This window comes from Stomoxys calcitrans, chromosome 1 (genome assembly GCF_963082655.1).
Source record: "Stomoxys calcitrans chromosome 1, idStoCalc2.1, whole genome shotgun sequence".
In the NCBI taxonomy this organism is placed as follows: Eukaryota; Metazoa; Arthropoda; class Insecta; order Diptera; family Muscidae; genus Stomoxys; species Stomoxys calcitrans.
Genome location: NC_081552.1, coordinates 52,328,381 through 52,352,050, shown reverse-complemented (window position 1 = coordinate 52,352,050; position 23,670 = coordinate 52,328,381). Strand labels below are relative to the sequence as shown.

Genomic DNA, 23,670 nt, shown 5'->3' with positions numbered 1-23,670 from the left:
TCGTGATTTCGACAGACGTACGAACGGACGGATGGTCGGGCGGACATTGCTAGATCGACTCAGGATGTCGAGACGATCAAGAATATATATAATTTATGGGTTCTTTGACGAATATTTCGAGGAATGACTATATTAGTATACCCCATCCTATGGTGGTGGGTATAAAAAGATGTGTTCGAGAAAAAACCATGCGTCCACAAGCATTCCCCAAATTGTTCTTATTCCACGAATAATAAACACTAGTCATGCAATTAGTTAGAGGAGTGATCCCCACCACTCTTACGTCTTTGCGGACAGAAGCTCCGAAATAAAGCTGGTTTTATCAAATGCTAAAGCTTTGATTTGTTTGGTTTTTTTGTGTTGTGCCGAATTTCCAAAGTAAACAAAATGCTGCCGAGTATAAGAGTGTGAATTTTTTAACCTAACGAAGGTTGGTACTTACCCTCCCCAACCCTCCCCCAATTAACAATACAGTGAATCAGTCCCTAAGACTTAAGATTGGCAGATTCAACTCAAAGCTCGTTTTAATTTTTTTGCGATTTTATTCCCAGAGAATCTTAACAACAGCAACAGGTGTTTAACAAAATATTTTTAGTATATTGGCGGCATTGGGTAAAAGCGGTTGTGGTTCATTGAAAATAACGCTAAGCAGAGTTTTTTTTTAATAACAAAATTATTATAATTAAAATTCCCCATGACGAGAAAACAAAATGAATAAAAAAATAAACAAAAAAAGCAAACCAATAAACAAATAGACTAGCCAAAAAATTACGTATTTCGGAGCAGTTAATTTTTATTTTTTCAATTCAGTGTTTGGTTAAAAGCTGGTATGGATTAACCATAGCTAAAACAAGATACTTTTTGATAAACATAAATAAAGAGCAAAAAATTAACAAAGCAAAGTAAAGAACCGCATTTTAAGTTAAATTTGAGAATTAGTCTCCATTTAATTCGATTCTAAAGGGGCTAACAAACAGGCCTGGCTCAACTGCTCACAACCGGCTAAACTGCTTACCGTTCCAAACCAACTACCTCTGAAATGTGGCTGTCTATGAGAGGTTTGTGATAATTACTTTAAGTAATGACTTATCTACCCCCTCTACCCTTCTCCACTACTGGATAATAGTGCAATATTTTTTTTTTAACTCAAAAAATGACTAATTTTTCCAATTGTGACTCATTATTCCAGTATTTATAGCCCTTTGCCTTGTGACATTATATTGTGTGGAAGCCCAGACAGAGTTAATCTTCACCCCCTCAAATGTACAAACGCGCCATGTGAATGTACCCCAAGAATTAATTTTTGTTTCATCGCACAATCAACCGGGCACCTCTAAACCTGAAAATCAGGGAATCTCTCAACTGCTGTTTACCAACTCAGGCCAGGCGAAGCCTTATGATGAATCGATATTTGCCACGGCGACCAATTTCTCTCCTAGGCAAACACATGAAGATAGACCACCTGTATTTGCTTCCACGCCAGCACAAAGTCTACAGAGAGATTTGGGAGTTCACCTATTCGCCTCCTCAGCACCAGGCTCATCATTCTCGTCATCCTCATATCCCACCACAACGAAAGCTCCTTATTATGATACTACCACCTATACTCCTTACTTTTCGAATCCTACCTACCCCACTTATACTACCTCAGCTCCTTCGTTAGGCTTGGGAAGATCAACTATTTTCTCGTCATCACCCTCCTCACCATCATCTGCATCGTTTGAGACGAATGTGAAACTACCACTTGGTCCTCCTGTGTTTGCCTCCAACAACGTTCAGTCTTCTTCACCCAGCCGAACTTCAACAGATTTTGGCACCTTTGCAGAGGGAAGTTTACTCAATGTTTCCAAAGGTGCTGAAGAATTTTCCTTGGAATTGTTGGCCAAAATCTCCAATGAACACTTGTCTGTGCCACATCGCAGCTATATGGTCTCACCTCTATCGGTATGGTCTCTCTTGGTCCTGCTTACTGAAGGTGCTGAAGGCAATACCTTAACAGAACTGCGTAATATCTTGAGAATCCAAAATGATAGTCCACAAAGTTTGAGGTCAGCCTATCGTCAGATAAATCAGCGTTTAAAGTAAGTAGAAACAAGTAAAAAGGCGTTAAGTTCGGCCGGGCCGAACTTTGGATACCCACCACCTCGGGTATATATGTAAACCACCTTTCATCAAACTTCGGTGAAAATTTCATACCTTATGACCCATATCAGTTATATCAAAACATGTTCCGATTTGGACCAAATACTAATAAGTACAGTAGCTATATCTAAAAATTAACCGATCTGAACAATATACTACACGGATGTTGAAAAGCCTAACATAAGTTACTATGTAAAATTTCAGTGAAATCGGATTATAAATGCGCTTTTTATGGGGCGAAGACTTTAAATCGAGAGATCGGTCTACATGGCAGCTATATTCAAATCTGGATCGATCTGGGCAAAATTGAAGAAGGACGTCGAAGAGCCTAACTAAACTCACTGTCTCAAATTTCAGCGACATCGGACAATAAATGCGTCTTTATGGCCCCAAAACCTAAAACCTAGATATCGGTCTATATGGCAGCTATATCTAAATTTGAACCGATCTGTGCGATATGTCAAGGGGCTTAACTTAACTCACTGTCCCGAATTTCGGCGACATCGGACAATAAATGAGCATTTTATGGGCCCAAAACCTTAAATCAAGAAATCGGTCTATATAGCAGCTATATCCAAATCTGAACCGATCTGAGCCAAATTGAAGAAAGATATCGAGGGGCCTAACGCAATTCACTGTCCCAAATTTCAGCAAAATCGGGTAATAAATGTGGCTTTTATGGGCCTAACACCATAAATCGGAGGATCGGTCTATATGGCAGCTATATCCAAATCTGAACCGATCTGGGCCAAATTGACAAAGGATATCGAAGGGCCTAACACAACTCACTGTCCCGAATTTCAGCGGAATCGGATAAAAAATGTGGCTTTTATGGCCCTTAGACCCTAAATCGGAGGGTCGGCCTATATGGCAGCTATATCCAAATCTGAACCGATCTAAGCCAAATTGACGAAGGATTTCGAAGGGCCTAACAAAACTCACTTTTCCAAATTTCAGCAAAATCGGATAATAAATGTGGCTTTTATGGGCCTAAGACCCTAAATCGGCCGATCGGTCTATATGGGGCCTATATCAAGATATAGTCCGATATAGCCCATCTTCGAACTTAACCTGCTTATGAAAAAGAATCTGTGCAAAGTTTCAGCTCAATATCTCAATTTTTAAAGACTGTAGCGTGATTTCAACAGACAGACGGACAGACGGACGGACATGCCTAGATCGTCTTAGATTTTTACGCTGATCAAGAATATATATACTTTATAGGGTCGGAAATGGATATTTCGATGTGTTGCAAACGGAATGACAAAATGAATATACCCCCATCCTTCGGTGGTGGGTATAAAAAGAGTAAATAAATAAAAGCCTGCTAAATTCGGCTGGGCCGAATCTGACATATCCTCCACCATGGAGCGCATTTGTCAAGTTCCTTTCCTGGTATCGCTTTATAGGCAAATAAGGGATTATGGATAAGAATTTCTATGCTCATGAAGCCATATGAGGTTATGTACCGGTTCGGGCCATACTTGGACGTTTCATGCCATAGTAGATGTCATTGTGCAAAATTTCAGCCAAATTGGCTTAGAATTGCGCCCTTTGGGAGTCCAATAAGTAAAAACGGCAGACCGGTTAATAGGGAAGTTAATCAGGTTATGGAGGCCACCGTAGCATGTCTGCTTATGACGCTGAACGCCCGGGTTCGAATCCTGGCGAGACCATCAGAAAAAAACATTTTTCAGTGGTAGTTTTCATTCGTGAGGTACTATGCCATGTAAAAACTTCTCTCCAAAGTGGTATCGCACTGCGGCACACTGTTCGATCTAGGCTATAAAAAGGTGGCCCCTTATCATTGAGCTTAAACTTGAATCGGACTGCACTCATTGATATGGGAGAAGTTAGCCCCTGTTTCTTAGTGGAATATTCAAGTGCAAAAGTTGCAATTTAATAAGGTTATATCCTAAGTCAGACCATATTCCTCACGTATACTAATGGTCCCAGGAGAAGTCGTTATGGAAAATTTCAGCCAAATTAGAGACAAGAACTGCGCCCTCTAGAAGTTCAAGAAGTAAAATCGGAAGATCAGTTTATATGGGAGTTATACCTGATATAACTCTCATAGGCCGACTCAGGCCATATTTGGCACCTATGCTAAAGGTCCAAGAAGAGGTCGTTGTGGTAAATTTCAGCCAAGTCAGACAAGAACTGCGCCCTCTAGGGGCTCTATACTTGTTGAGCCCCTAGAGAGCGCAGTTCTTGTCTGATTTGGCTGAAATTTCGGTTTCTATGGGTACTATATCAGGTTATAGGCCGATTCAGATCATATTTGGCGCATATGCTAAAGGTCGTGGTTGTAGTCGTTGTGGAAAATTTCAGCCAAATTAGACAAGATCTCCGCCCTCTAAGGACTCAAGAAGTAAAATCGGGAGACCGGTTTATATGGGTGCTATTTCAGCTTATAAACCGATTCAGACCATTTTTGGCGCGTATGATAAAGGCCGTAGAAGTAGTCGTTGTGGAAAATTTCAGCCAAACCAAACAGGAACTGCGCCCTATAGGGGCTCAAGGATATAATCTGGACATCTGTTTATATATGAGCTATAAAGAGTTTTGGAGCGATTCTGACCATATATAGCACATCTGCTGAATGTTACAGAAAACGTCAAAGTACAAATTTTCAGTCAAATCGGATAAGAATTGCGCTCTCGTACAGTGGGATAGAACTGCACAGTGGAATAGAACCGAAAATCTTATATATAAAATTGAATTTGTGTTTGTTTGTTTGTTTACCGGCTTGTTTGTTTGTTCCGTATAGACTCAAAAACGGTTGAACCGATTACCTGGAAATTTTCATAGATTGTGTAGTCTGGAAGGTCTGAAAGGAAAACCCAAAAGCACTACCCAACAATAAAAGAGGACCGATCGGGACAATATGGGACTCAAATGAGAGGTATTTGGGAGTAGCGAACGAATTTCATATTAAAAATTGGGTCCAGGTAAATGGGCGGCCGCCCCAACCCCAAAACCGCCTAAAATAGGTTTTTTGGACGATAATGAGAATATGGGACTCAAATGAAAGATATTCGGGAGTACATTGCGAATATGGTCAGGAAGGAGAAATAGGCTTTATAATTTGTTGATTTCGGAAGGGGGCGGACCCTCACCCTTTACTCAAAAACAAAAACGGAAAGGGGCAGACCCTCCCCCTTTACCCTAAAACAAAATCAAAAGTGGACCGATCGGGACAATATGGGTATTAAATGAAAGGTGTTGGAAAGTAGAATACGAATATGGTATTAAAATTTGGATCTAAGACATGTTGGGCGTTTATGTCAATATGGACCTTAAATGAAAGGTATTCGGGAGTAGATTGTTTGTTCCGTAGAATCAAAAACGGCTGAACCGATTTTCTTAAAATTTTAACAGATTGTGTAAGTTTGTGTGGAAGGAAACATAGGCCATATAATTTTTAGAAATCGGATGGAGGCGGTCCCTCCCCCTTAGCCCAATAACGCCATCCTAACCAAAAGTGGACCGATAAGCACAATATTGGCATCAAATGAAAGGTATTGGAGACTAGAAGATGAATATCGTATCAAAATTTGAGTCTAAGTACCCAGCGGGCCTCCCCAATCCAAAAACTCCTCTAAACAGATGTGTTCGACGTTCATGTCAATATGGGCCTCAAATGAAAGGTATTTGGGAGTAGATTACGAATATGACATTAAAATTTGAGTTCAAGTCTGGGTGGCGCTTTTCTTTCCAAAAATTAGTCAAATATTGCCCATTATAACAATATGGTATTTGAATGAAAGCTATTTGAGAATAGAAAATGAATCTGATATCCAAATTTGGAGCCAAGTTACGCCCTAAAGCGCCTCCTTAATTGAACTTAATTTCCGATTATGGCAATATGTATAATTGTAGGGTAGGTATAGGGTATTATACAGTCGGCTTAGCCCGACTTTTGCCTTTCCTTCCTGATCTGAAAGGAAACATAGGTTATATAAGCCTTTGATATCGGATAGGGGCGAACCCTCCCCATTACACCAAAAACGCCACCCAAAACCAAAAGTGGACTGCTAGGCTCAATATGGGTATCAAATGAAAGGTATAGGAAACTAAAATACGAGTTATTAGCATTTGGATCCAAATAACCAGCGGGCCGCCCCAACCCCAAAACTCCTCTAAACAGATATATTCGACGTTCATGTAAATGTGGGTCTCAAATGAAAAGTACTCGGCAGTTGATAGGTCCAAGATATGGGAGGTCGCCCCACCCCCAAATGGTCATGTTAGTCGAGCATGGCGGCGCTTTTGCTCCTAAAAGTACGTCTAATAGGTTAATTGACCAAATTTGACAATATGGGACTCAAATTAACAGTATTTGACAGTAGAAAACGAAATTGATATCCAATTTTGGAGACAAGTGTTTGAACTTGTCCGACTATAGCAATATGGAACTTAAATCAACTGTATTTGGGAGTAAAGAACGAATTTGATATCTATTTTCAGGGCAAAGTGCCGGTGGCCGCCCCAGCCCCAAAATACCTACCAAACATTTCATATTTACTGACCATGGCAATATGGGTTCTCATTAAATGGATTTGGGAGTGCAACACGAATTTGAAAGCCATATTTGAGTCGAAATGTCTGAGTGCCATCCCTCCCCTAAAAAGCTCTTCTCATTACCCTAATTTTCAAAACCACCAGATCTCGTAGATTGATAATGCGATTCGTGCAAAACAAAACATGGTTTATATTGTTGGGGTCGGATGCCTCGGGGGCCATCCGAAACCCGCCTCGGGGACAATCCGCAACCCGGTATTTAGACCAATCACAACAATATATAGCTCAAACGAAAGGTGCTTGAGAGAAAACAAGATATGGTCCGGTTCGGACCACAATTAAATTATATTTTGGAGACATGTGTAAAATTTCAGCCAATTCGTATAAGAATTGCGCCCATTGGGGCTCACGAAGTAAAATAGAAAGAACATTTATATGGGATCTGTATCGGGCTATAGACCGATTCAGACCATAATAAACACGTTTGTTGATGGTCATGAGAGGATCCGTCGTACAAAATTTCAGGCATATCGGATAATAATTGCGACCTCTAGGGGTCAAGGAGTCAAGATCCCAGATCGTTTTATATGGCAGCTATATCAGGTTATGAATCGATTTGAACCTTATTTGACACAGTTGTTGAAAGTAAAAATAAAATACGTCATGCAAAATTTCAGCCAAATCGGATAGGAATTGCGCCCTCTAAAAGCTCAAGAAGTCAAATCCCTAGATCTGTTTATATGACAGCTATATCAGGTTATGAACCGATTTCAACCATACTTGGCACAGTTATTGAATATCATAACGAAATACTTCGTGCAAAAATTCATTCAAATCGGATAAGAATTGTGCCCTCTAGAGGCTCAAGAAGTCAAGACCCAAGATCGGTTTATATGGCAGCTATGTCAGGTTATGGACCGATTTAAACCATACTTGGCACAGTTGTTGGGTATCATAACAAAACACGTCGTGCGAAATTCCATTCCAATCGGATAAGAATTGCGCCCTCTAGAGGCTCAAGAAGTCAAGACCCAAGATCGGTTTATATGGCAGCTATATCAGGTTATGGGCCGATTTGAACCATACTTGGCACAGTTGTTGGATATAATAACAAAACACGTCGTGCAAAATTTCATTCCAATCGGATAAGAATTGCGCACTCTAGAGGCTCAAGAAGTCAAGACCCAAGATCGGTTTATATGGCAGCTATATCAGGTTATCGACCGATTTGAACCATACTTGGTACAGTTGTTGGATATAATAACAAAACACGTCGTGCAAAATTTCATTCCAATCGGATAAGAATTGCGCACGCTAGAGGCTCAAGAAGTCAAGACCCAAGATCGGTTTATATGGCAGCTATATCAGGTTATGGACCGATTTGAACCATACTTGGCACAGTTGTTGGATATCATAACAAAACACGTCGTGCAAAATTTCATTCCAATCGGATAATAATTGCGCACTCTAGAGGCTCAAGAAGTCAAGACACAAGATCGGTTTATATGGCAGCTATATCAAAACATGGACCGATATGGCCCATTTACAATACCAACCGATCTACACTAACAAGAAGTATTTGTGCAAAATTTCAAGCGGCTAGCTTTACTCCTTCGGAAGTTAGCGTGCTTTCGACAGACAGACGGACGGACGGACGGACGGACAGACGGACGGACATGGCTAGATCGACATAAAATGTCACGACGATCAAGAATATATATACTTTATGGGGTCTCAGACGAATATTTCGAGTAGTTACAAACAGAATGACGAAATTAGTATACCCCCATCTTATGGTGGAGGGTATAAAAACGAATTTGATATCCAATTGAAGAGCCGTGTGTTTGGGGAAGTGCCCCACCCGAAAACACCTCCCTATTATTGTACATAAAAGCTATTTGAGGTTTAAATTGATTGATTTTCTGGGAAATTTTTACTCCTTTTAGGCACAAAGTCCCTGGGATCCATCCCACCCTCAAGCTGAATTTATTTACCGATCATGCCATTATGAAGGCTCATATAAAATGTATTTGAAAGTAGAGAACAAAGCTTATATTTACATTAAGGGCCAAGTGTCTCTCTAAACCGGAGAAAAAATTGACAAAGGAACCGAGAAGGGGTACACTTCTCACACATCAATGAAAGCTTTTCGATTCAAATTTAAACTCAATTATAAGGGACTTTTTTTATAGCCGAGTCCGAATGCGGTGCCGCAGTGCGACATCTCTTTGGGGAGAATCTTTTACATGACCATGCATGGCAAATGTCGCCAGCATTAAAAGGGGATCACCACCGCTTTAAATTTTGTCCGATGTTATCGCCAGGAGGTTTAAACCAGGGGGTTCAGCGTTATAGTTGGACATAAGATACAGTGGCACGAATTAGATATACACATTCAGGGCGAAGTGTCCTTATCCTAAATGATATTAGAGAGTTAAAGAAAGCGCAGCGGAGCAGGCCCGCTTCGGTTAGTCTAATATATAAAAATCAATTTGTGTTTGTTTGTAGGTATGTTTGTTTGTATGTTTGTGTGTTCCTTATAGACTCAGAAACGGCTGAACCGATTTTCTTGAAATTTTCACTGATGGTGCATAATGATCCCGCCAGATCTCGGAAATGGGTGGTGCGACTAAAGCGATTTTTGTGTGCTCCCTTATAGTAACCTACAAACAAAAATTTGGTATCCAAATTTCGGATGGGGTACCAAAACCTACCAAATATTATATACATCAATCACGTTTGTTTGACCAAGTGTTTGGGGGGACCACCCCTAAATCGGACATATTTACCGACCATGGCAATATGGGACTCAAATGAAAGGCATTTGCGAGTAGAATACGAATCTGATATGCAAATTTGGGACAAAGTTTCTGGGGGTCCACTTCTTCCCCAAAACACCTCCCAAACAGGACTTATTTATTGACCATGGCAATATGGATTTTAAATAAAAGGTATTTGAGTGTAGAATACGAATCTGATATCCAGATGTGGGACCAAGTGTTTGAGGGGCCGCCTCGAGAACATCCCCCAAAGAAGACAAATTTACGACCATAGTAATATGGGGCTCAAATGAAAGGACTTTGGAAGTTAAACACGAATCCAATGTGGGACCTAGTATTTGGGCACGACCCCTTCCTAAAATATCCCCCAGATAGCAAAAATTCACCGACAACGGGAATATTTAGATCAAATAAAAGGATGAGAAAACGAATTTGACAAACAATTTTGAGGCCATGTGTTTGGGGGACGCCTCATCCCATAAACTCCCCTTAGGGCAATGGCAATATTGGGTTTAAAAAAATGGTATTTGAGAGTACGATGCTCATAGTTTTTCAGGGCCAAGTGTCTGGGGGACCACCTCGCCCCCGAAATCACCCCTCAATCAGTTATCATGAGAATATCGGGCTTAAATAAAGTACTTTAAGAATGGAGTACACCTTACATCCAAATTTAAATTCGTAGACCAATAGAGATCATATGGGATTCAGATAAAAGCACTTATATTGTTAAACTGTTTGTCATGCGATATACTATTTTCGTAGCATGGTATTTCACTAAAAGCTCTTTAATTGCTTAATGTAAAAGATGGCGCAGCGGAGCGGGCCTAGTCCAGATAGTAATTATTAAAAAATATGCCGTGTGAGAACGGTTAGATATCTCTTTGAAATTTGGAATGACTAGAGCTGGGTTGTTAACGAGATCGCGTGCAAAATTTCCAGCCACTAGGTTGCCCGGGCGACTAAATTTGGTGGCCTGTATATTTCGAAAATTTGTTGGTCACTCAAATCTTCGTTTGTGATCCGATTTCCAAAACGATTCACACCGATCTGCCGATTTAGCTGAAATTTTGCAGAAATTGTTCTTTCTTATGACTTCCAATAACTGTGGCAAGTACGGCCCAAATCGGTCTTTAACCTGAGATAGGTCTCATACAAACCGATCTCCAAGATTTAGCTTCTTGAGCTTTGACAAGTCGCAATTTTTGTCCGATTTGGCCAAAATTTTGCATGTAGTGATTTGTTTTGACTTTCAACAACTGTAATAAGTTCGGTCCAAATCGGTCTATAACCTGTTGTAGCTCCCATATAAATCGATCTCCCGATTTGACTTCTTGAGTCCTTACAAACCGCAATTTTTGTCCGATTTGGCTGAAATTTTGCATGCGGTGTTATTTTACGACTTACAACAACTGTGCCATGTAAGGTCTGAGTCAGTCTATAACCCTATATGGCTCCAATATAAACCAATCTCTCTATTATCCTTGTTCGGTTTCTAGAAGCTTTCATTCTTGCTGGTTTGACGGAAGTTTTGTATGTAGAATAAAATCATGCCCTGCAACTAAATTTAGTTTGTATAAATTTGTATTGTAGAATCCATGGTGGTAGGTTCCCAAGATTCGGCCCTGGGGAACTTAGCACGCTTTTACTTTTTATAACCTACTAGAAATTTTGCACAGGTATTTTTTGTAAATGTAGGTCGTTTGGGATTGCAAATGGGCCATATTGGTTCAGATTTAGATATATTTCCCCTATAAAGGATCTCCCGATTTGACTTCTTGAGCCCATGCAAGCCACAATTTATTGTCCGATTTGGCTTCACTTTGCTCATAGTGTTCGGTCCATATTATGACTATTATGACTCTCAGCATCTGCGCTAAGTGCGGTCCAATTCGGTCTATAACTAGATATAGCTCCCATATTTTAGAAGAATTTATGGTGGGTTCGCAAGATTCCGCCCGGCCAAACTTGGCACTCTTTTACTTGTTTCAATTTGAATTTGCGGTTCTAGCTGTATAAGAGTTAGGTCCCCATTAGACCTGAACTAGGGTCTTACCATCATAAAAGCCTAAATTTTTTAACCATTATTTCTGAAATTTGAATCTATAACATGTATTAGGCCTTTCGGTACTTGTACCAAATCTGTCATATGGACCCAGTATGGATATAGTATTCTTTTATATTAAATCAATTTTTGTTTGTTTGTCTGTTCCTTATAGACTCAGAAACGGCTGAACCGATTTTCTTGAAATTTTCACAGGTGGTGCATAATGATCCCGTGGTGAAAATAGGGTACTACATTTTTTGATATCTGAAGGGGGGCGGAACCTCCCCCATACCCTAATTTTCAGAAACGCCAGACCTCGGAGATGGGTGCTGCGATTTAAGCGAAATTTTGTGTGCTCTCATATAGTAACCCAAAAGTAAAAATTTGGTATCCAAATTTCGGATGGGGTACCTAGGGGGGCCGCATCACCCTAAAACCTACCAAACATATATTAAGACCAATCACGACAATATGGGACTCAAATGAAAGGTATTTAGGATAAGGAATCGTATCTGATTTCCAATTGTCGGACCAAGTGCTAGGGGGACCACCTCTAAATCGGACATATTTACCGACAATGGCAAAATGTGCCCAAATGAAAGGAATTTGAGAGTAGAATACGAATATAATATCCAATTGTAAGCCACGTTTCTGGGAGTCCACCCCTTCTCCAAAACACCCCCCAAATAGGACTTACTTACTGACCATGGGATTATGGGGCTTAAATAAAAGTTATTTGGGTGTGGAATTCAAATCTGATATCCAAATATGGGACTTAGTATTTGGGGGCCGCCTCTCCACAAAAACATCCCCCAAAGGGGAAAAATTTACAACCATAGCAATATGGGGCTCAAATGAAAGGTCTTTGGGTGTAAAGCACGAATCTAATATCAATATTCGGGAAAAGTGTCTATGGGGCCACCCACCCCCACAACACCACCCAAATAGAACACGAATCCGATATATATTTTCAAGGCCAACTCACTGAGTGGCCATCCCCCAAAACACCCCTCAAGCCGGTCATGTTTGCCGACAATGGAAATATGGGGCTCAAATTAAAAGTATTTGGGAGTAGACCACGTATCAGATAACAAAATTAGGGACCAACTGTCTAGGGGACTTCCCACCACCATGACAACCCCCAAAATAGGACGTATTTGCTCACCAAGACAATTTGGGCTTAAAGAGAGTGGAACGAAATAATTGCTGACTTTTGCAATAACGAGTTTAAATAAGATTAGAAAACGAATTTGATATCCAATTTTGAGGCCAATGGCAATATGGGGTTCAAATAAATGATATACAGATATAACACATTTTCCGGTCTTAGCGTTTGGGGGACAACCCCAATCCCAAAACACCCCTAAATCGGTCATATTTACCGACCATGTCAATGTGGAGCTTAAATGAAAGGTACTGGGGGTAGAGCAAGAATTAACACCCACTTTCAGGACCAATTTTCTGGGAGTCTACCCCTCTCCCAAAATACCCCAAAAACAGCAATGTTTTACAGACCATCGCAATATGGGCCTCAAATCAAGTATTTGGGAGTAGAATACGAATTTGATATCCAAAAGTAGGACCATTAAACCAAGGGTAGACCAATAAATACCCTTATGATCTTTATTCAGATAATGACACTTATATTGTTAAACTGTTTGTCAAGCGATTAACCATTTTCGTAGCATGGTATTTCACTAAAAGCTCTTCAATTCTCGAAAATAAATATTCCAAGGAAACTTTTGTTCCATATAAAGTAAGTAAAAGAAGGCGCAGCGGAGCGCTCCCGGGTCAGCTAGTAGTTATATAAAATGGGATGATAAATGTACACATAGTGGTAGGTATCTAATGCGTTTTTACTTTTTTATAAATTTAACCGGCTGAACCGGGTCCGTTCCACGGCACCTTTTTTTACTTTATATGGAACAAAATTATCCTTTAAATATTTATTTTCGACAATTAATGAGCTTTAAGTGAAATACCATGCTACGGAAATAGTATTTGTATGTATATAGCTTTGCTAACAGTTAAGCATTTTTAATTCCTTTATCTGAATCCCTTTACCGATTTATGAATTCAATCAATGGGTTTAGGGTTATTTAAGTTTGGATGTTAGATGTACTCGATTCTTAAGAGACTTTATTTGAGCCCGATATTCTCATGGGGATTATGGGAGTAAGAAGGTTTAAGGGGTGGTGTGGACCCTGAAAAAATATCCGCATCGTGCTCTTCTCTCAAATAGCTTTTATTTTAACCCCATATTGCCATTGTTTAGAGGGAAGTTTATGGGATGAGGCGCACCCCAATCACGTTTCCCCAAAATTGGTTATCATATATGTTTTCTAATCTCAAATACCTTTCATTTGGTGTGTAAATTTGTTCTTTTGTGGAAGGGGCGGTGCCCCAAATACATTATCCCACACTTGGATATCAGATTCGAATTCTACTCCCAAATACCTTTACTTGAGCCACATATTACGATGGTCAATAAATAATTGCTATTTGTGGGGTGTTTTTGGAAAGGGGTAGACCCCCAGAAAATTTGTCCCAAAAATGGGTATCAATTTCGTGCTCTGTCCTCCAATACTTTTCATTGGAGCCGCACATTGACCTGGTCGGTAAATATGTCCGATTTAGGTGTGTTTTGGGGAGTGAGGTCGCGAAGGTTGATATCAGATTCGTGGTCTACTCCAAAATAACTTTCATTTGCGCCTCATATTTGTATAGTCGGCAAAGATGTCCAGTTTGGGGGTTGTGTTCTGGGGGACAGGGCGGCCATTCAGTGACTTTCTCTGAAAATATATACCAGCTTCGTATTCTACTCTAAAGGACCTCTTAATAAAGCCCCATATTGCAATGGTCAGCAAATATTTCGTATTTGGGTGGTGTAATGGGGTGGGATGGGCCCATAGAAAAATTTTCCCGAATATTGGTATCAGATTCGTAGGGTACTTACTAAGACCTTTCATTTGAGCCCCATATTGCTATACTCGTAAATTTGTGCTCTTTGGAAGTGTTTTTGGGGAGGGGCGACCCGCAAAACACTTGGTTCCACATTTGGACATCATATTCTACACTGAAATACCTTCTATTTGCGATGGTCATGGGGGTGTTTTTAGGGAGGGCGGCCCCCAACACTTGGTCCGGCAATTGGATATCAGATACGTTTTCCAATCTTAAATAATTTCATTTATGTACCATATTGTCGTGATTGGCCCATATATATATTTGGTAAGTTTTGGGAGTGGGGTGGCCCCCTAGGTACCCCATCCGTCATAGTCATATTGGTCTATGTTTTGATATAGCTGCCATAAAAACCGATCTTGGATCTTGACCTCTTGAGCCCCTAAACACCGCAATTCTTATCCGATTTGTCTCAAATGTTGTAAAAGATATTTTGTTATGACTTCCAACATCTGTGCAAAGTATGTCTAAACCGGTTTAAAACTTGATATAGCTCCCATATAAACCGATCTCCTAATTTGACTCTTTGAGCCTCTAGAGGGCGCAAATCTTATGCAAATTTGCTAAACATTCTTTTAACGACTTCTCCTACGACCTTTTACATACGTGTCAAATATGGTCTGAATGGGTCCTTAACCTGATATAGCTTCCATATGAACCGATCTCCCAATTTTAATTCTTGAGCCACTATAGGGCTCAATTCTAATTCAATTTTTTTAACATTTTGCACAATTACTTTCACTCCAACAGCATAACCAAGCATGGTCCGAATCGGTTGATAACTTGAAATAGTTGCAATAGCTTTGCAATTTTTATCCATTATCCTTTAAAAACTGACAAATGAGATCCATGCCCCCTACCATGGATATGTAAGATTCGGCCCGGCCCAAATCAAATTGCGATACCAAACGATTCTCAGTGGTAAAGAACTAATTTGTCGGTCTTTAGGGCTCCTTGTCGATGAGCTTAAAATGGCGGCCACCATGACTTTAAGGTTTGTAACTGCTCGTGAAAGGAGCAGTCATAACTTCGGAGGTATGGCGGCAGTGTCCTATTGGGTCAGTATAACTGATCAACTGTTTTGGGGTGAGGTAGTACGCTAGATGTATGAGCAGAATAAAGATTTCATATTCTCAGTCCACAAACTTATACTTTGAATTGAACCCCATATTGTCATAACTGGTGTATACAGCCCTTTGGTGGGGGCGTAGGATTGTGCGCCTCAATCCATCTGCCACTTGAGCACAAATTTGAATGCGCACTCCACTTAAAAATATCTATCACTTGATCCCCCATTGTTTTAATAGGTCAAATAAACTACCACCTAGATTCTTGGACACAAAGTTTAATATCATATTCGTAATCAGCTATCAAATGCATTTCATTTGAGGCTCATCTAGCTATGATCGAATTATGTTCTCATTTGGGGGGTGGGGCGATCCCCAATTACATGGACCTCATTTTTTACATTATATTGGTAGTCTAGTCCCGAATACATTTCACTAGAGTCCCATATTGATATTTACGTCCAATATGTGTGTTTGGGGGAGTTTTTGGGGATGGACGACTCCTCGCATACTTGATCCCAATTTTTAATACCATAATCGTATTGTACTTTCCAATACATTTCATTTGATACCCATATTGTCCCTATCGGTCCACTTTTGATTTTAAGTGGTGTTTTTGGGGTAGGGGGGGAGGGTCCGCCCCGTCCAATATCGACAAACTTAAAAGCCCTTTCCTCCTTCCTGACCATCTTCGTAAACTACTTCCGAATACCTTTCATTCGAGTCCCATATTGTCATTATCGTCTAATAAACCGATTATAGGGGATTTTGGGGTCGTGGCGGCTTCCCAGTCACTTGGATTCAATTATTAACATGAAATTCGTAGTCTACTTTTGAATACCTTTCATTTGAATCCCATACTGTCCCGATCGGTTCACTTTTATTTTGGGGTCGTACTTTTAGGTTATGGGGAGGGTCCGCCCCCCTACCGATATCAATAAATTATATAGCCTATTGCTCCTTCCGGATCCACATTCTTTGAAAATTTGAAAGAAATCGGTTCAGCCGTTTTGGAGTCTATACGAAACAAACAAATTTACAAACCCACAAGCAAACAAAGAAACAAACAAACACAAATTCATTTTTATACATGTAGATTGAATTGTCATATTTAACGATTTTCTGTGGTAAAAAACTAATTTGCCAGTCTATTTATTTGGTGTGATGGCGACAGTTCTTACCGTGTAAAACTCTTAAACAAAAATGTGTTGCCCAGCAATATGTCGTTTGGTCTCGTCTATCGGTGAGCTAAAAATGGTTGCAACCTTATCGTTAAGGTTTGCAACGCCTGCTTTCACGCTGAATGTTATAATTTCGGGGCTATGGCGGCCTACATATTAATTAAATAACACAGTGTCCCGTTAGTCCATTATAATTGATCCACTGTTTTGGGGTGAGGTGGTCCGCTAGATATATGAGCAGAATAATGATATCAGATTCGCAGTACACAACCTTATACCTTTAATTTAACCTCATATTGTCATGATTGGTGTAGGAGGGCGTGGTGGAGGGCGTCTATATGAAGGTTGTGCGCCACACTGCCACTTGAGCACAAATCTTAATAACGCACTCAACTCGAAAAAAACTATCACTTAATTCCTCATTGTTTTGATCGGTCAAATAACCTATTGGAGGTGATGTTAGGAGGTAAAACACCACCTGCATTCTTGGACACAAAGTTTAATGTCATATTCGTAATCTGCTCTCAAATGCCTATCATTTGAGTTTCATCTAGCTATGATTGAGTAGTATTCCCATTTGGGGAGCTTATCGCGGATGGGGCGACTATCAATTACTTGGACCTCGTTTTTTAGGTCATATTCGTTGTCTACTCCCAAATACCTTTCATTTGAGTCCTATATTGATAAATACGTCCAATATGTCTATTTGGATCAATTTTCGGGCTTGGGCTATCCCTTGGATACTTGAAACCAAGTTTTTATACCACATTCGCTTTCTACTCTCCAATATCATTCATTTGATACCCATATTGTCCCTATCGGTCAACTTACGATTTTGGGTGGCGTTTTTGTGGTAACGGGGGAGGAATCGCCCCCTTCCAACATATTACATAGCCTATACCTCCTTCCTGACCATATTCGTAATATACTCGCGAATACCTTTCATTCGAACCCCATATTGTCATTATCGTCCAATAAACCAATTTGGGGGGTTTTGGGGTCGGGGTGGCTCCCCAATTACTTGGACTCAATTTGTAATATGGACATCGTACTCTACTCTTGAATACCTTTCATTTAAATCCCGTATCGTACCAATCGGTCCACTTTTGGTTTTGGGTGGTACTTTTGGGGTAAGTAGGAGGGTCCGCCCCCCTTGCGTTATCAAGAATTTATATAGCCTATTGCTCCTTCCGGACCATATTCGTAATCTAGTCCCGAGTACCTTTCATTCGATTCCCATTTTGTCATTATCGTCGAATTAACCAATTTGGGGGTTTTTGGGGACGGGGCGCCCCCCCAATTACTTGGACCCAATTTTTAATATGGAATTTGTACTCTACTCTTGAATACCTTTCATTTAAGTCCCATATTGACCCCAATCGGTCCACTTTTATTTTTGGCTGGTACTTTTGGGGTAAGGGGGAGGGTACGCCCCCAATGCGATATCAAAAAATTATATAGCCTATTGCTCCTTCCGGACCACTCCCCACAAATCACTTTTTGAGTACGGAACAAACAAATTTACAAACCCACAAACAAACAAACATACAAACAAACACAAATTCATTTTTATATATATATATATATATATATATATATATATATATATATATATATATATATATATATATATATATATGTATATATATATATATATATATATATATATATATACATATATATATATAGATATGTATATATATATATATATATATATATATATATAAATATATATATATATATATATATATATATATATATATATATATATATATATATATATATATATATAGATATATATATATATATATATATATATATATATATATATATATATATATATATATATATATATATATATATATATATATATATATATATATATATATATATATATATATGTTTTTGTGTTTGTTTGTATGTTTGTTTGTTTGTGGGTTTGTAAATTTGTTTGTTCCGTATAGACTCAAAAAGATATATATATATATATATATATATATATATATATATATATATATATATATATATATATATATATATATATATATATATATATATATATATATATATATATATATATATATATATATATGTATATATATATATATACTGACGTACACTAGTGGGATATTTTTGTGCAAAGCGGCTTTTTCGAAAGTAAGCGTGTTTTCCACAGACAGACGGTCAGACGGACGGACATGGCTTGATCGACTTAAAATGTCATGATGATCACGAATATATACACTTCATGGGGTCTAGACGAATAGACGAATAGGAGTTTCCAAACGGAATGACGAAATATATATATTTATATATATATATTTATATATATATATATATATATATATATATATATATATATATATATATATATATATATTTCGTCATTCCGTTTGGAAACTCCTATTCGTCTATTCGTCTAGACCCCATGAAGTGTATATATTCGTGATCATCATGACATTTTAAGTCGATCAAGCCATGTCCGTCCGTCTGACCGTCTGTCTGTGGAAAACACGCTTACTTTCGAAAAAGCCGCTTTGCACAAAAATATCCCACTAGTGTACGTCAGTTGGGATGTAAATGGGCCATATCGGTCCATGTTTTGATATAGCTCCCATATCAACCGATCTCCTAATTTTTCATCTTAAGTCCCTAGAGGGCGTAATTCTTATCCGATTTTGCTGACATTTCGCACAGTCCCTGTATTTTTTACCTCTAATCTACGTGCCTTATATGGTCTTAATCGGTCCACAACCTGATTTAGCTCCCATATAAACCGATCTCCCAATTGCATTTCTTGAGCCCCTTTAGGATACAATTCTTTTCCAATTTGGTTGAAAATTTGCACAATGGTATCTACTATGGTCTCCAAAATGCAAGCCAAGTATGGCCCAAATCAGTTCATAACCTGACGTAGCTCCAATAGCATAGTAATTCTTATTCATTATCCTTTGTTTGCCTATAAAGAGATACCGAGCAAAAAACTTCACAAATGTCAATCGCTGGTGGAGGGTTTACAAGATTCGGCCGAACTTAGCACGATTTTAATTATTTTTTTTTTTTTTTTAATTTATGTCATAACTTGGCTTTTGTCAATTTTATACAAAATTTTCCTGACTTTTAAATGCTGTTTGCTATACAAATCTTTGAATAGAAAGCATTTAACAATGTCTAAAGCCGAACAATATCCTGCAATGGGATCTCAATAATTTTGCCAATACATAATTTTTTTTTTTTAATATTCTTATTATTCCTATTTTTCCAGCACTGTCACTAATTTCGTAGAGCTCGCTGCCTATCAGGCCATCTATACTGATATCTATAAGCCCGTTCAACATGACTACGAAGATATTATAGCCCGGGAATATCGCTCTGTGCTAACACCGGTTAATTTTGCCGATGTCAATACGACGTTTGTTAAAATCAATGATGAAATAGCCAAAGCCACCAGAGGCTTATTGCGTCACAGTGTCTTGCCACAAGATTTGATAGGTGTTCAACTTTTAATGATCTCGTCATTATATTTCAAAGGAAAATGGAAGGTAAACTGCGAAATGAAAAGAGACTCTCTTTGTTTTTAGATAACAAACTTTTGTTTTCAATTAAGTTCCCTTTTGAATCTTACAACACCCATTGGGTGCCTTTCCATGATGAGGCTGGCAATGTAACTGGCAATGTGGAAATGATGATGCAAACTGGCAGTTTTAATTATGCCCAAATAAAGGCCATAGATAGTCATGTGTTGGAGTTGCCTTATGGTGAATCTAATCGCATGTCCATGTTGGTTATTCTACCCAAGAAAGGTAAGTAAAAGTGATTGGTCATTGAAAATAAAGCATCTTGACGTAAACAAGTAAAAGCGTGCTAAGTTCGACCATGTCGAATCTTGGGAACCCACCACCATGGAATCTGCAAAAAATTTATGAAAACTAAATTTAGTTGAAATTTCGGTGGAACCAGCTAAATTTAAAGCGTCTAGGAACCGAACAAGGAGGATCGAGAGAACGGTTTACATGGGAGCAATATCAGGTTATAGACTGACTTGACCCGTATTTAGCACAGTAATTGGAAGTCGTAACAGAACACCGCATGCAAACTGTCAGCCAAATGCAAGAAGACAAATCGGGAGATCGATTTACATGGGAGCTATATCAGGCTAAAGACCGATTTAGACCTTATTTGGCACAGTTGTTGGAAGTCTCAACAGAATTCTACATGCTCAATTTCTGCCAAATAGGACAAAAATTGCGGCTTGTAAAGGCTCAAAAATTCAAATTGGAGGATCGGTTTATATAGGACATAAATAAGGTTATAACCGATTTAACCCGTACTTGCCACATTTGTTGAAAGCCATAACGGAACACTAAATCCAAAATTTCAGCCAAATCGAACGAAAATTGCGGTTTGTAAGGGCTCAAGAAATCAAATCGGTACATCGGTTTACTTGGCACAGGTGTTGGAAGTCTGTACAAAAAACTGCGGCTCAAGAAGTCAACTCAGGAGATTGGTTTATAGGGGAGCTAGATCAGGTTATAGACCGATTTGAACCGTACTAGGCACAGTTGCTGAAAGTCATAACAGAACACTTCTTCGGCCAAATTGGACAAAAATTTCGGCGTGCAGGGGCTCAAGACGTCAATTCAGGAGATCGGTGTATATGGGAGCTATATCTAAATCTAACCTGACATGGCCCATTTGCAATCCCGAATGACCTATATCAATATTGAGTATCCGTGCAAAATTTGAGCTGCTAGCTTTATGCGTTTGAAGGCTATCGTGATTTCGACAAACGGACGGACGGACATAGCTAGATCGACTCAGAACTTCGGGACGATCAAGAATATATATACTTTATTGCGTCTTAGACGAATATTTCGAGGTGTCACCAACGGAATGACTAGATTAGTATACCCCCATCCAATGGTGGTGGGTATAAAAATGCTGAATATAGTAGATGTTTATGACTAGATGGAATGACTAGATTAGTATACCCCCATCCAATGGTGGTGGGTATAAAAATGCTGAATATAGTAGATGTTTAAAATATTTCAAGGCGTATTATCATTTCTTGGTCACCCCTATAGGCACAACATTGAATTATGTGATGAACTCTTTGCGAAGTATGGGCATTTCTTCGATGATGCAAAAACTCGATGAAGAGGAACGAAAGACAGCTGAAGACGGGTTTCCACCAGACGTTGAAGTATATTTACCAAAATTTACCACTCAATCACATTTTTCCATACGATATATTTTGGAAAATGTAAGTAAAGTTTACACGAAAATTTTTATATATTTTTCAAAAAACAAAAAAAAAAATATTTTTTTAATTTTTTTTTTATTTGTATCATTTTGAGTTAATATAATAATATATATTGTAATGTTTTACATTTTTTCAGATGGGTCTAATTGATGTCTTCCAACCTTCCTTTGCTAATCTGACGAAAATTTCCAAAGATGTGTTTGTCTCCAGCATATTCCAGTCGACACGTATAATTGTCAATGAAGAGGGCACCGAAGCTGCTGCATTGTCTGTTGCTGCTTTGATCAATAAGGCATCACCAGTGAGATTTTATTTCGATCGTCCGTTTGCCTATTTAATTGTAGAGAAAACAGCAAATCTTCTACTATTTGCTGGTGAAATAAAATCACATTTGTAAATGGAAAGTTAAAAATCTTCATTGTTTCCAATGACCAAAAACTTTTGCCTTAAAAACTTTCGTGGCTCTAAAATGCCAGTTGAAACAATCCCCAAGGGGTTTCCCTGAACGTAATATTTTGCACCAAAGTTTGATAAATGGGAGTATGTTCGAAAATGCTGAAACTTCTTCGAATCTTCGAATTTCAATGATCTGATGGCAACCCTGGATTGTAAATTCGAACAGGAATCATTTGGGGGACAAGTTTCACAAACATTTTTTTATACCCTCCACCATAAGATGGGGGGTATACTAATTTCGTCATTCTGTTTGTAACTACTCGAAATATTCGTCTGAGACCCCATAAAGTATATATATTCCTGATCGTCGTGAAATTTTATGTCGATCTAGCCATGTCCGTCCGTCTGTCCGTCCGTCCGACCGTCCGTCCGTCTGTCTGTCGAAAGCACGCTAACTTCCGAAGGAGTAAAGCTAGCCGCTTGAAATTTTGCACAAATACTTCTTATAAGTGTAGGTCGGTTGGTATTGTAAATGGACCATATCGGTCCATGTTTTGATATAGCTGCCATATAAACCGATCTTGGGTCTTGACTTCTAGAGCCTCTAGCGTGCGCAATTCTTATCCGATCAGAATGAAATTTTGCACGATGTGTTTTGTTATGATATTCAACAACTGTGCCAAGTATGGTTCAAATCGGTCCATAACCTGATATAGCTGCCATATAAACCGATCTTGGGTCTTGACTTCTTGAGCCTCTAGAGGGCGCAATTATTATCCGATTGGAATGGAATTTCGCACGACGTGTTTTGTTATGATACCCAACAACTGTGCCAAGTATGGTTGAAATCGGTCCATAACCTGATATAGCTGCCATATAAACCGATCTTGGGTCTTGACTTCTTGACCCTCTAGAGGGCACAATTCTTATCCGATTTGAATGAATTTTTGCACGATGTATTTCGTTATGATACCCAACAACTGTGCCAAGTATGGTTCAAATCGGTCCATAACCTGATATAGCTGTCATATAAACAGATCTGGGGATTTGACTTCTTGAGCTTCTAGAGTGCGCAATTCCTATCCGATTTGGCTGAAATTTTGCATGACGTATTTTATTTTTACTTTCAACAACTGTGTCAAATAAGGTTCAAATCGGTTCATAACCTGATATAGCTGCCATATAAACCGATCTGGGATCTTGACTTCTTGACCCCTAGAGGTCGCAATTATTATCCGATATGCCTGAAATTTTGTACGATGGATCCTCTCATGACCATCAACAAACATGTTTATTATGGTCTGAATCG

General features: G+C 38.9%; 1 protein-coding gene across 1 annotated transcript; it reads left to right on the top strand.

Moving 5' to 3' along the window:
• The first annotated feature begins 596 nt into the window (after positions 1-596).
• Positions 597-22,377, top strand: LOC106094278 (serine protease inhibitor 77Ba-like). The gene is made up of 6 exons (XM_059360948.1): positions 597-1,058; positions 1,190-2,081; positions 19,968-20,244; positions 20,310-20,505; positions 21,787-21,965; positions 22,102-22,377. Exons 1-6 carry the CDS (start codon positions 1,040-1,042, stop codon positions 22,360-22,362), a joined length of 1,824 nt encoding a protein of 607 aa, XP_059216931.1. The 5' UTR covers positions 597-1,039; the 3' UTR covers positions 22,363-22,377.
• Positions 22,378-23,670: the final 1,293 nt, after the last annotated feature.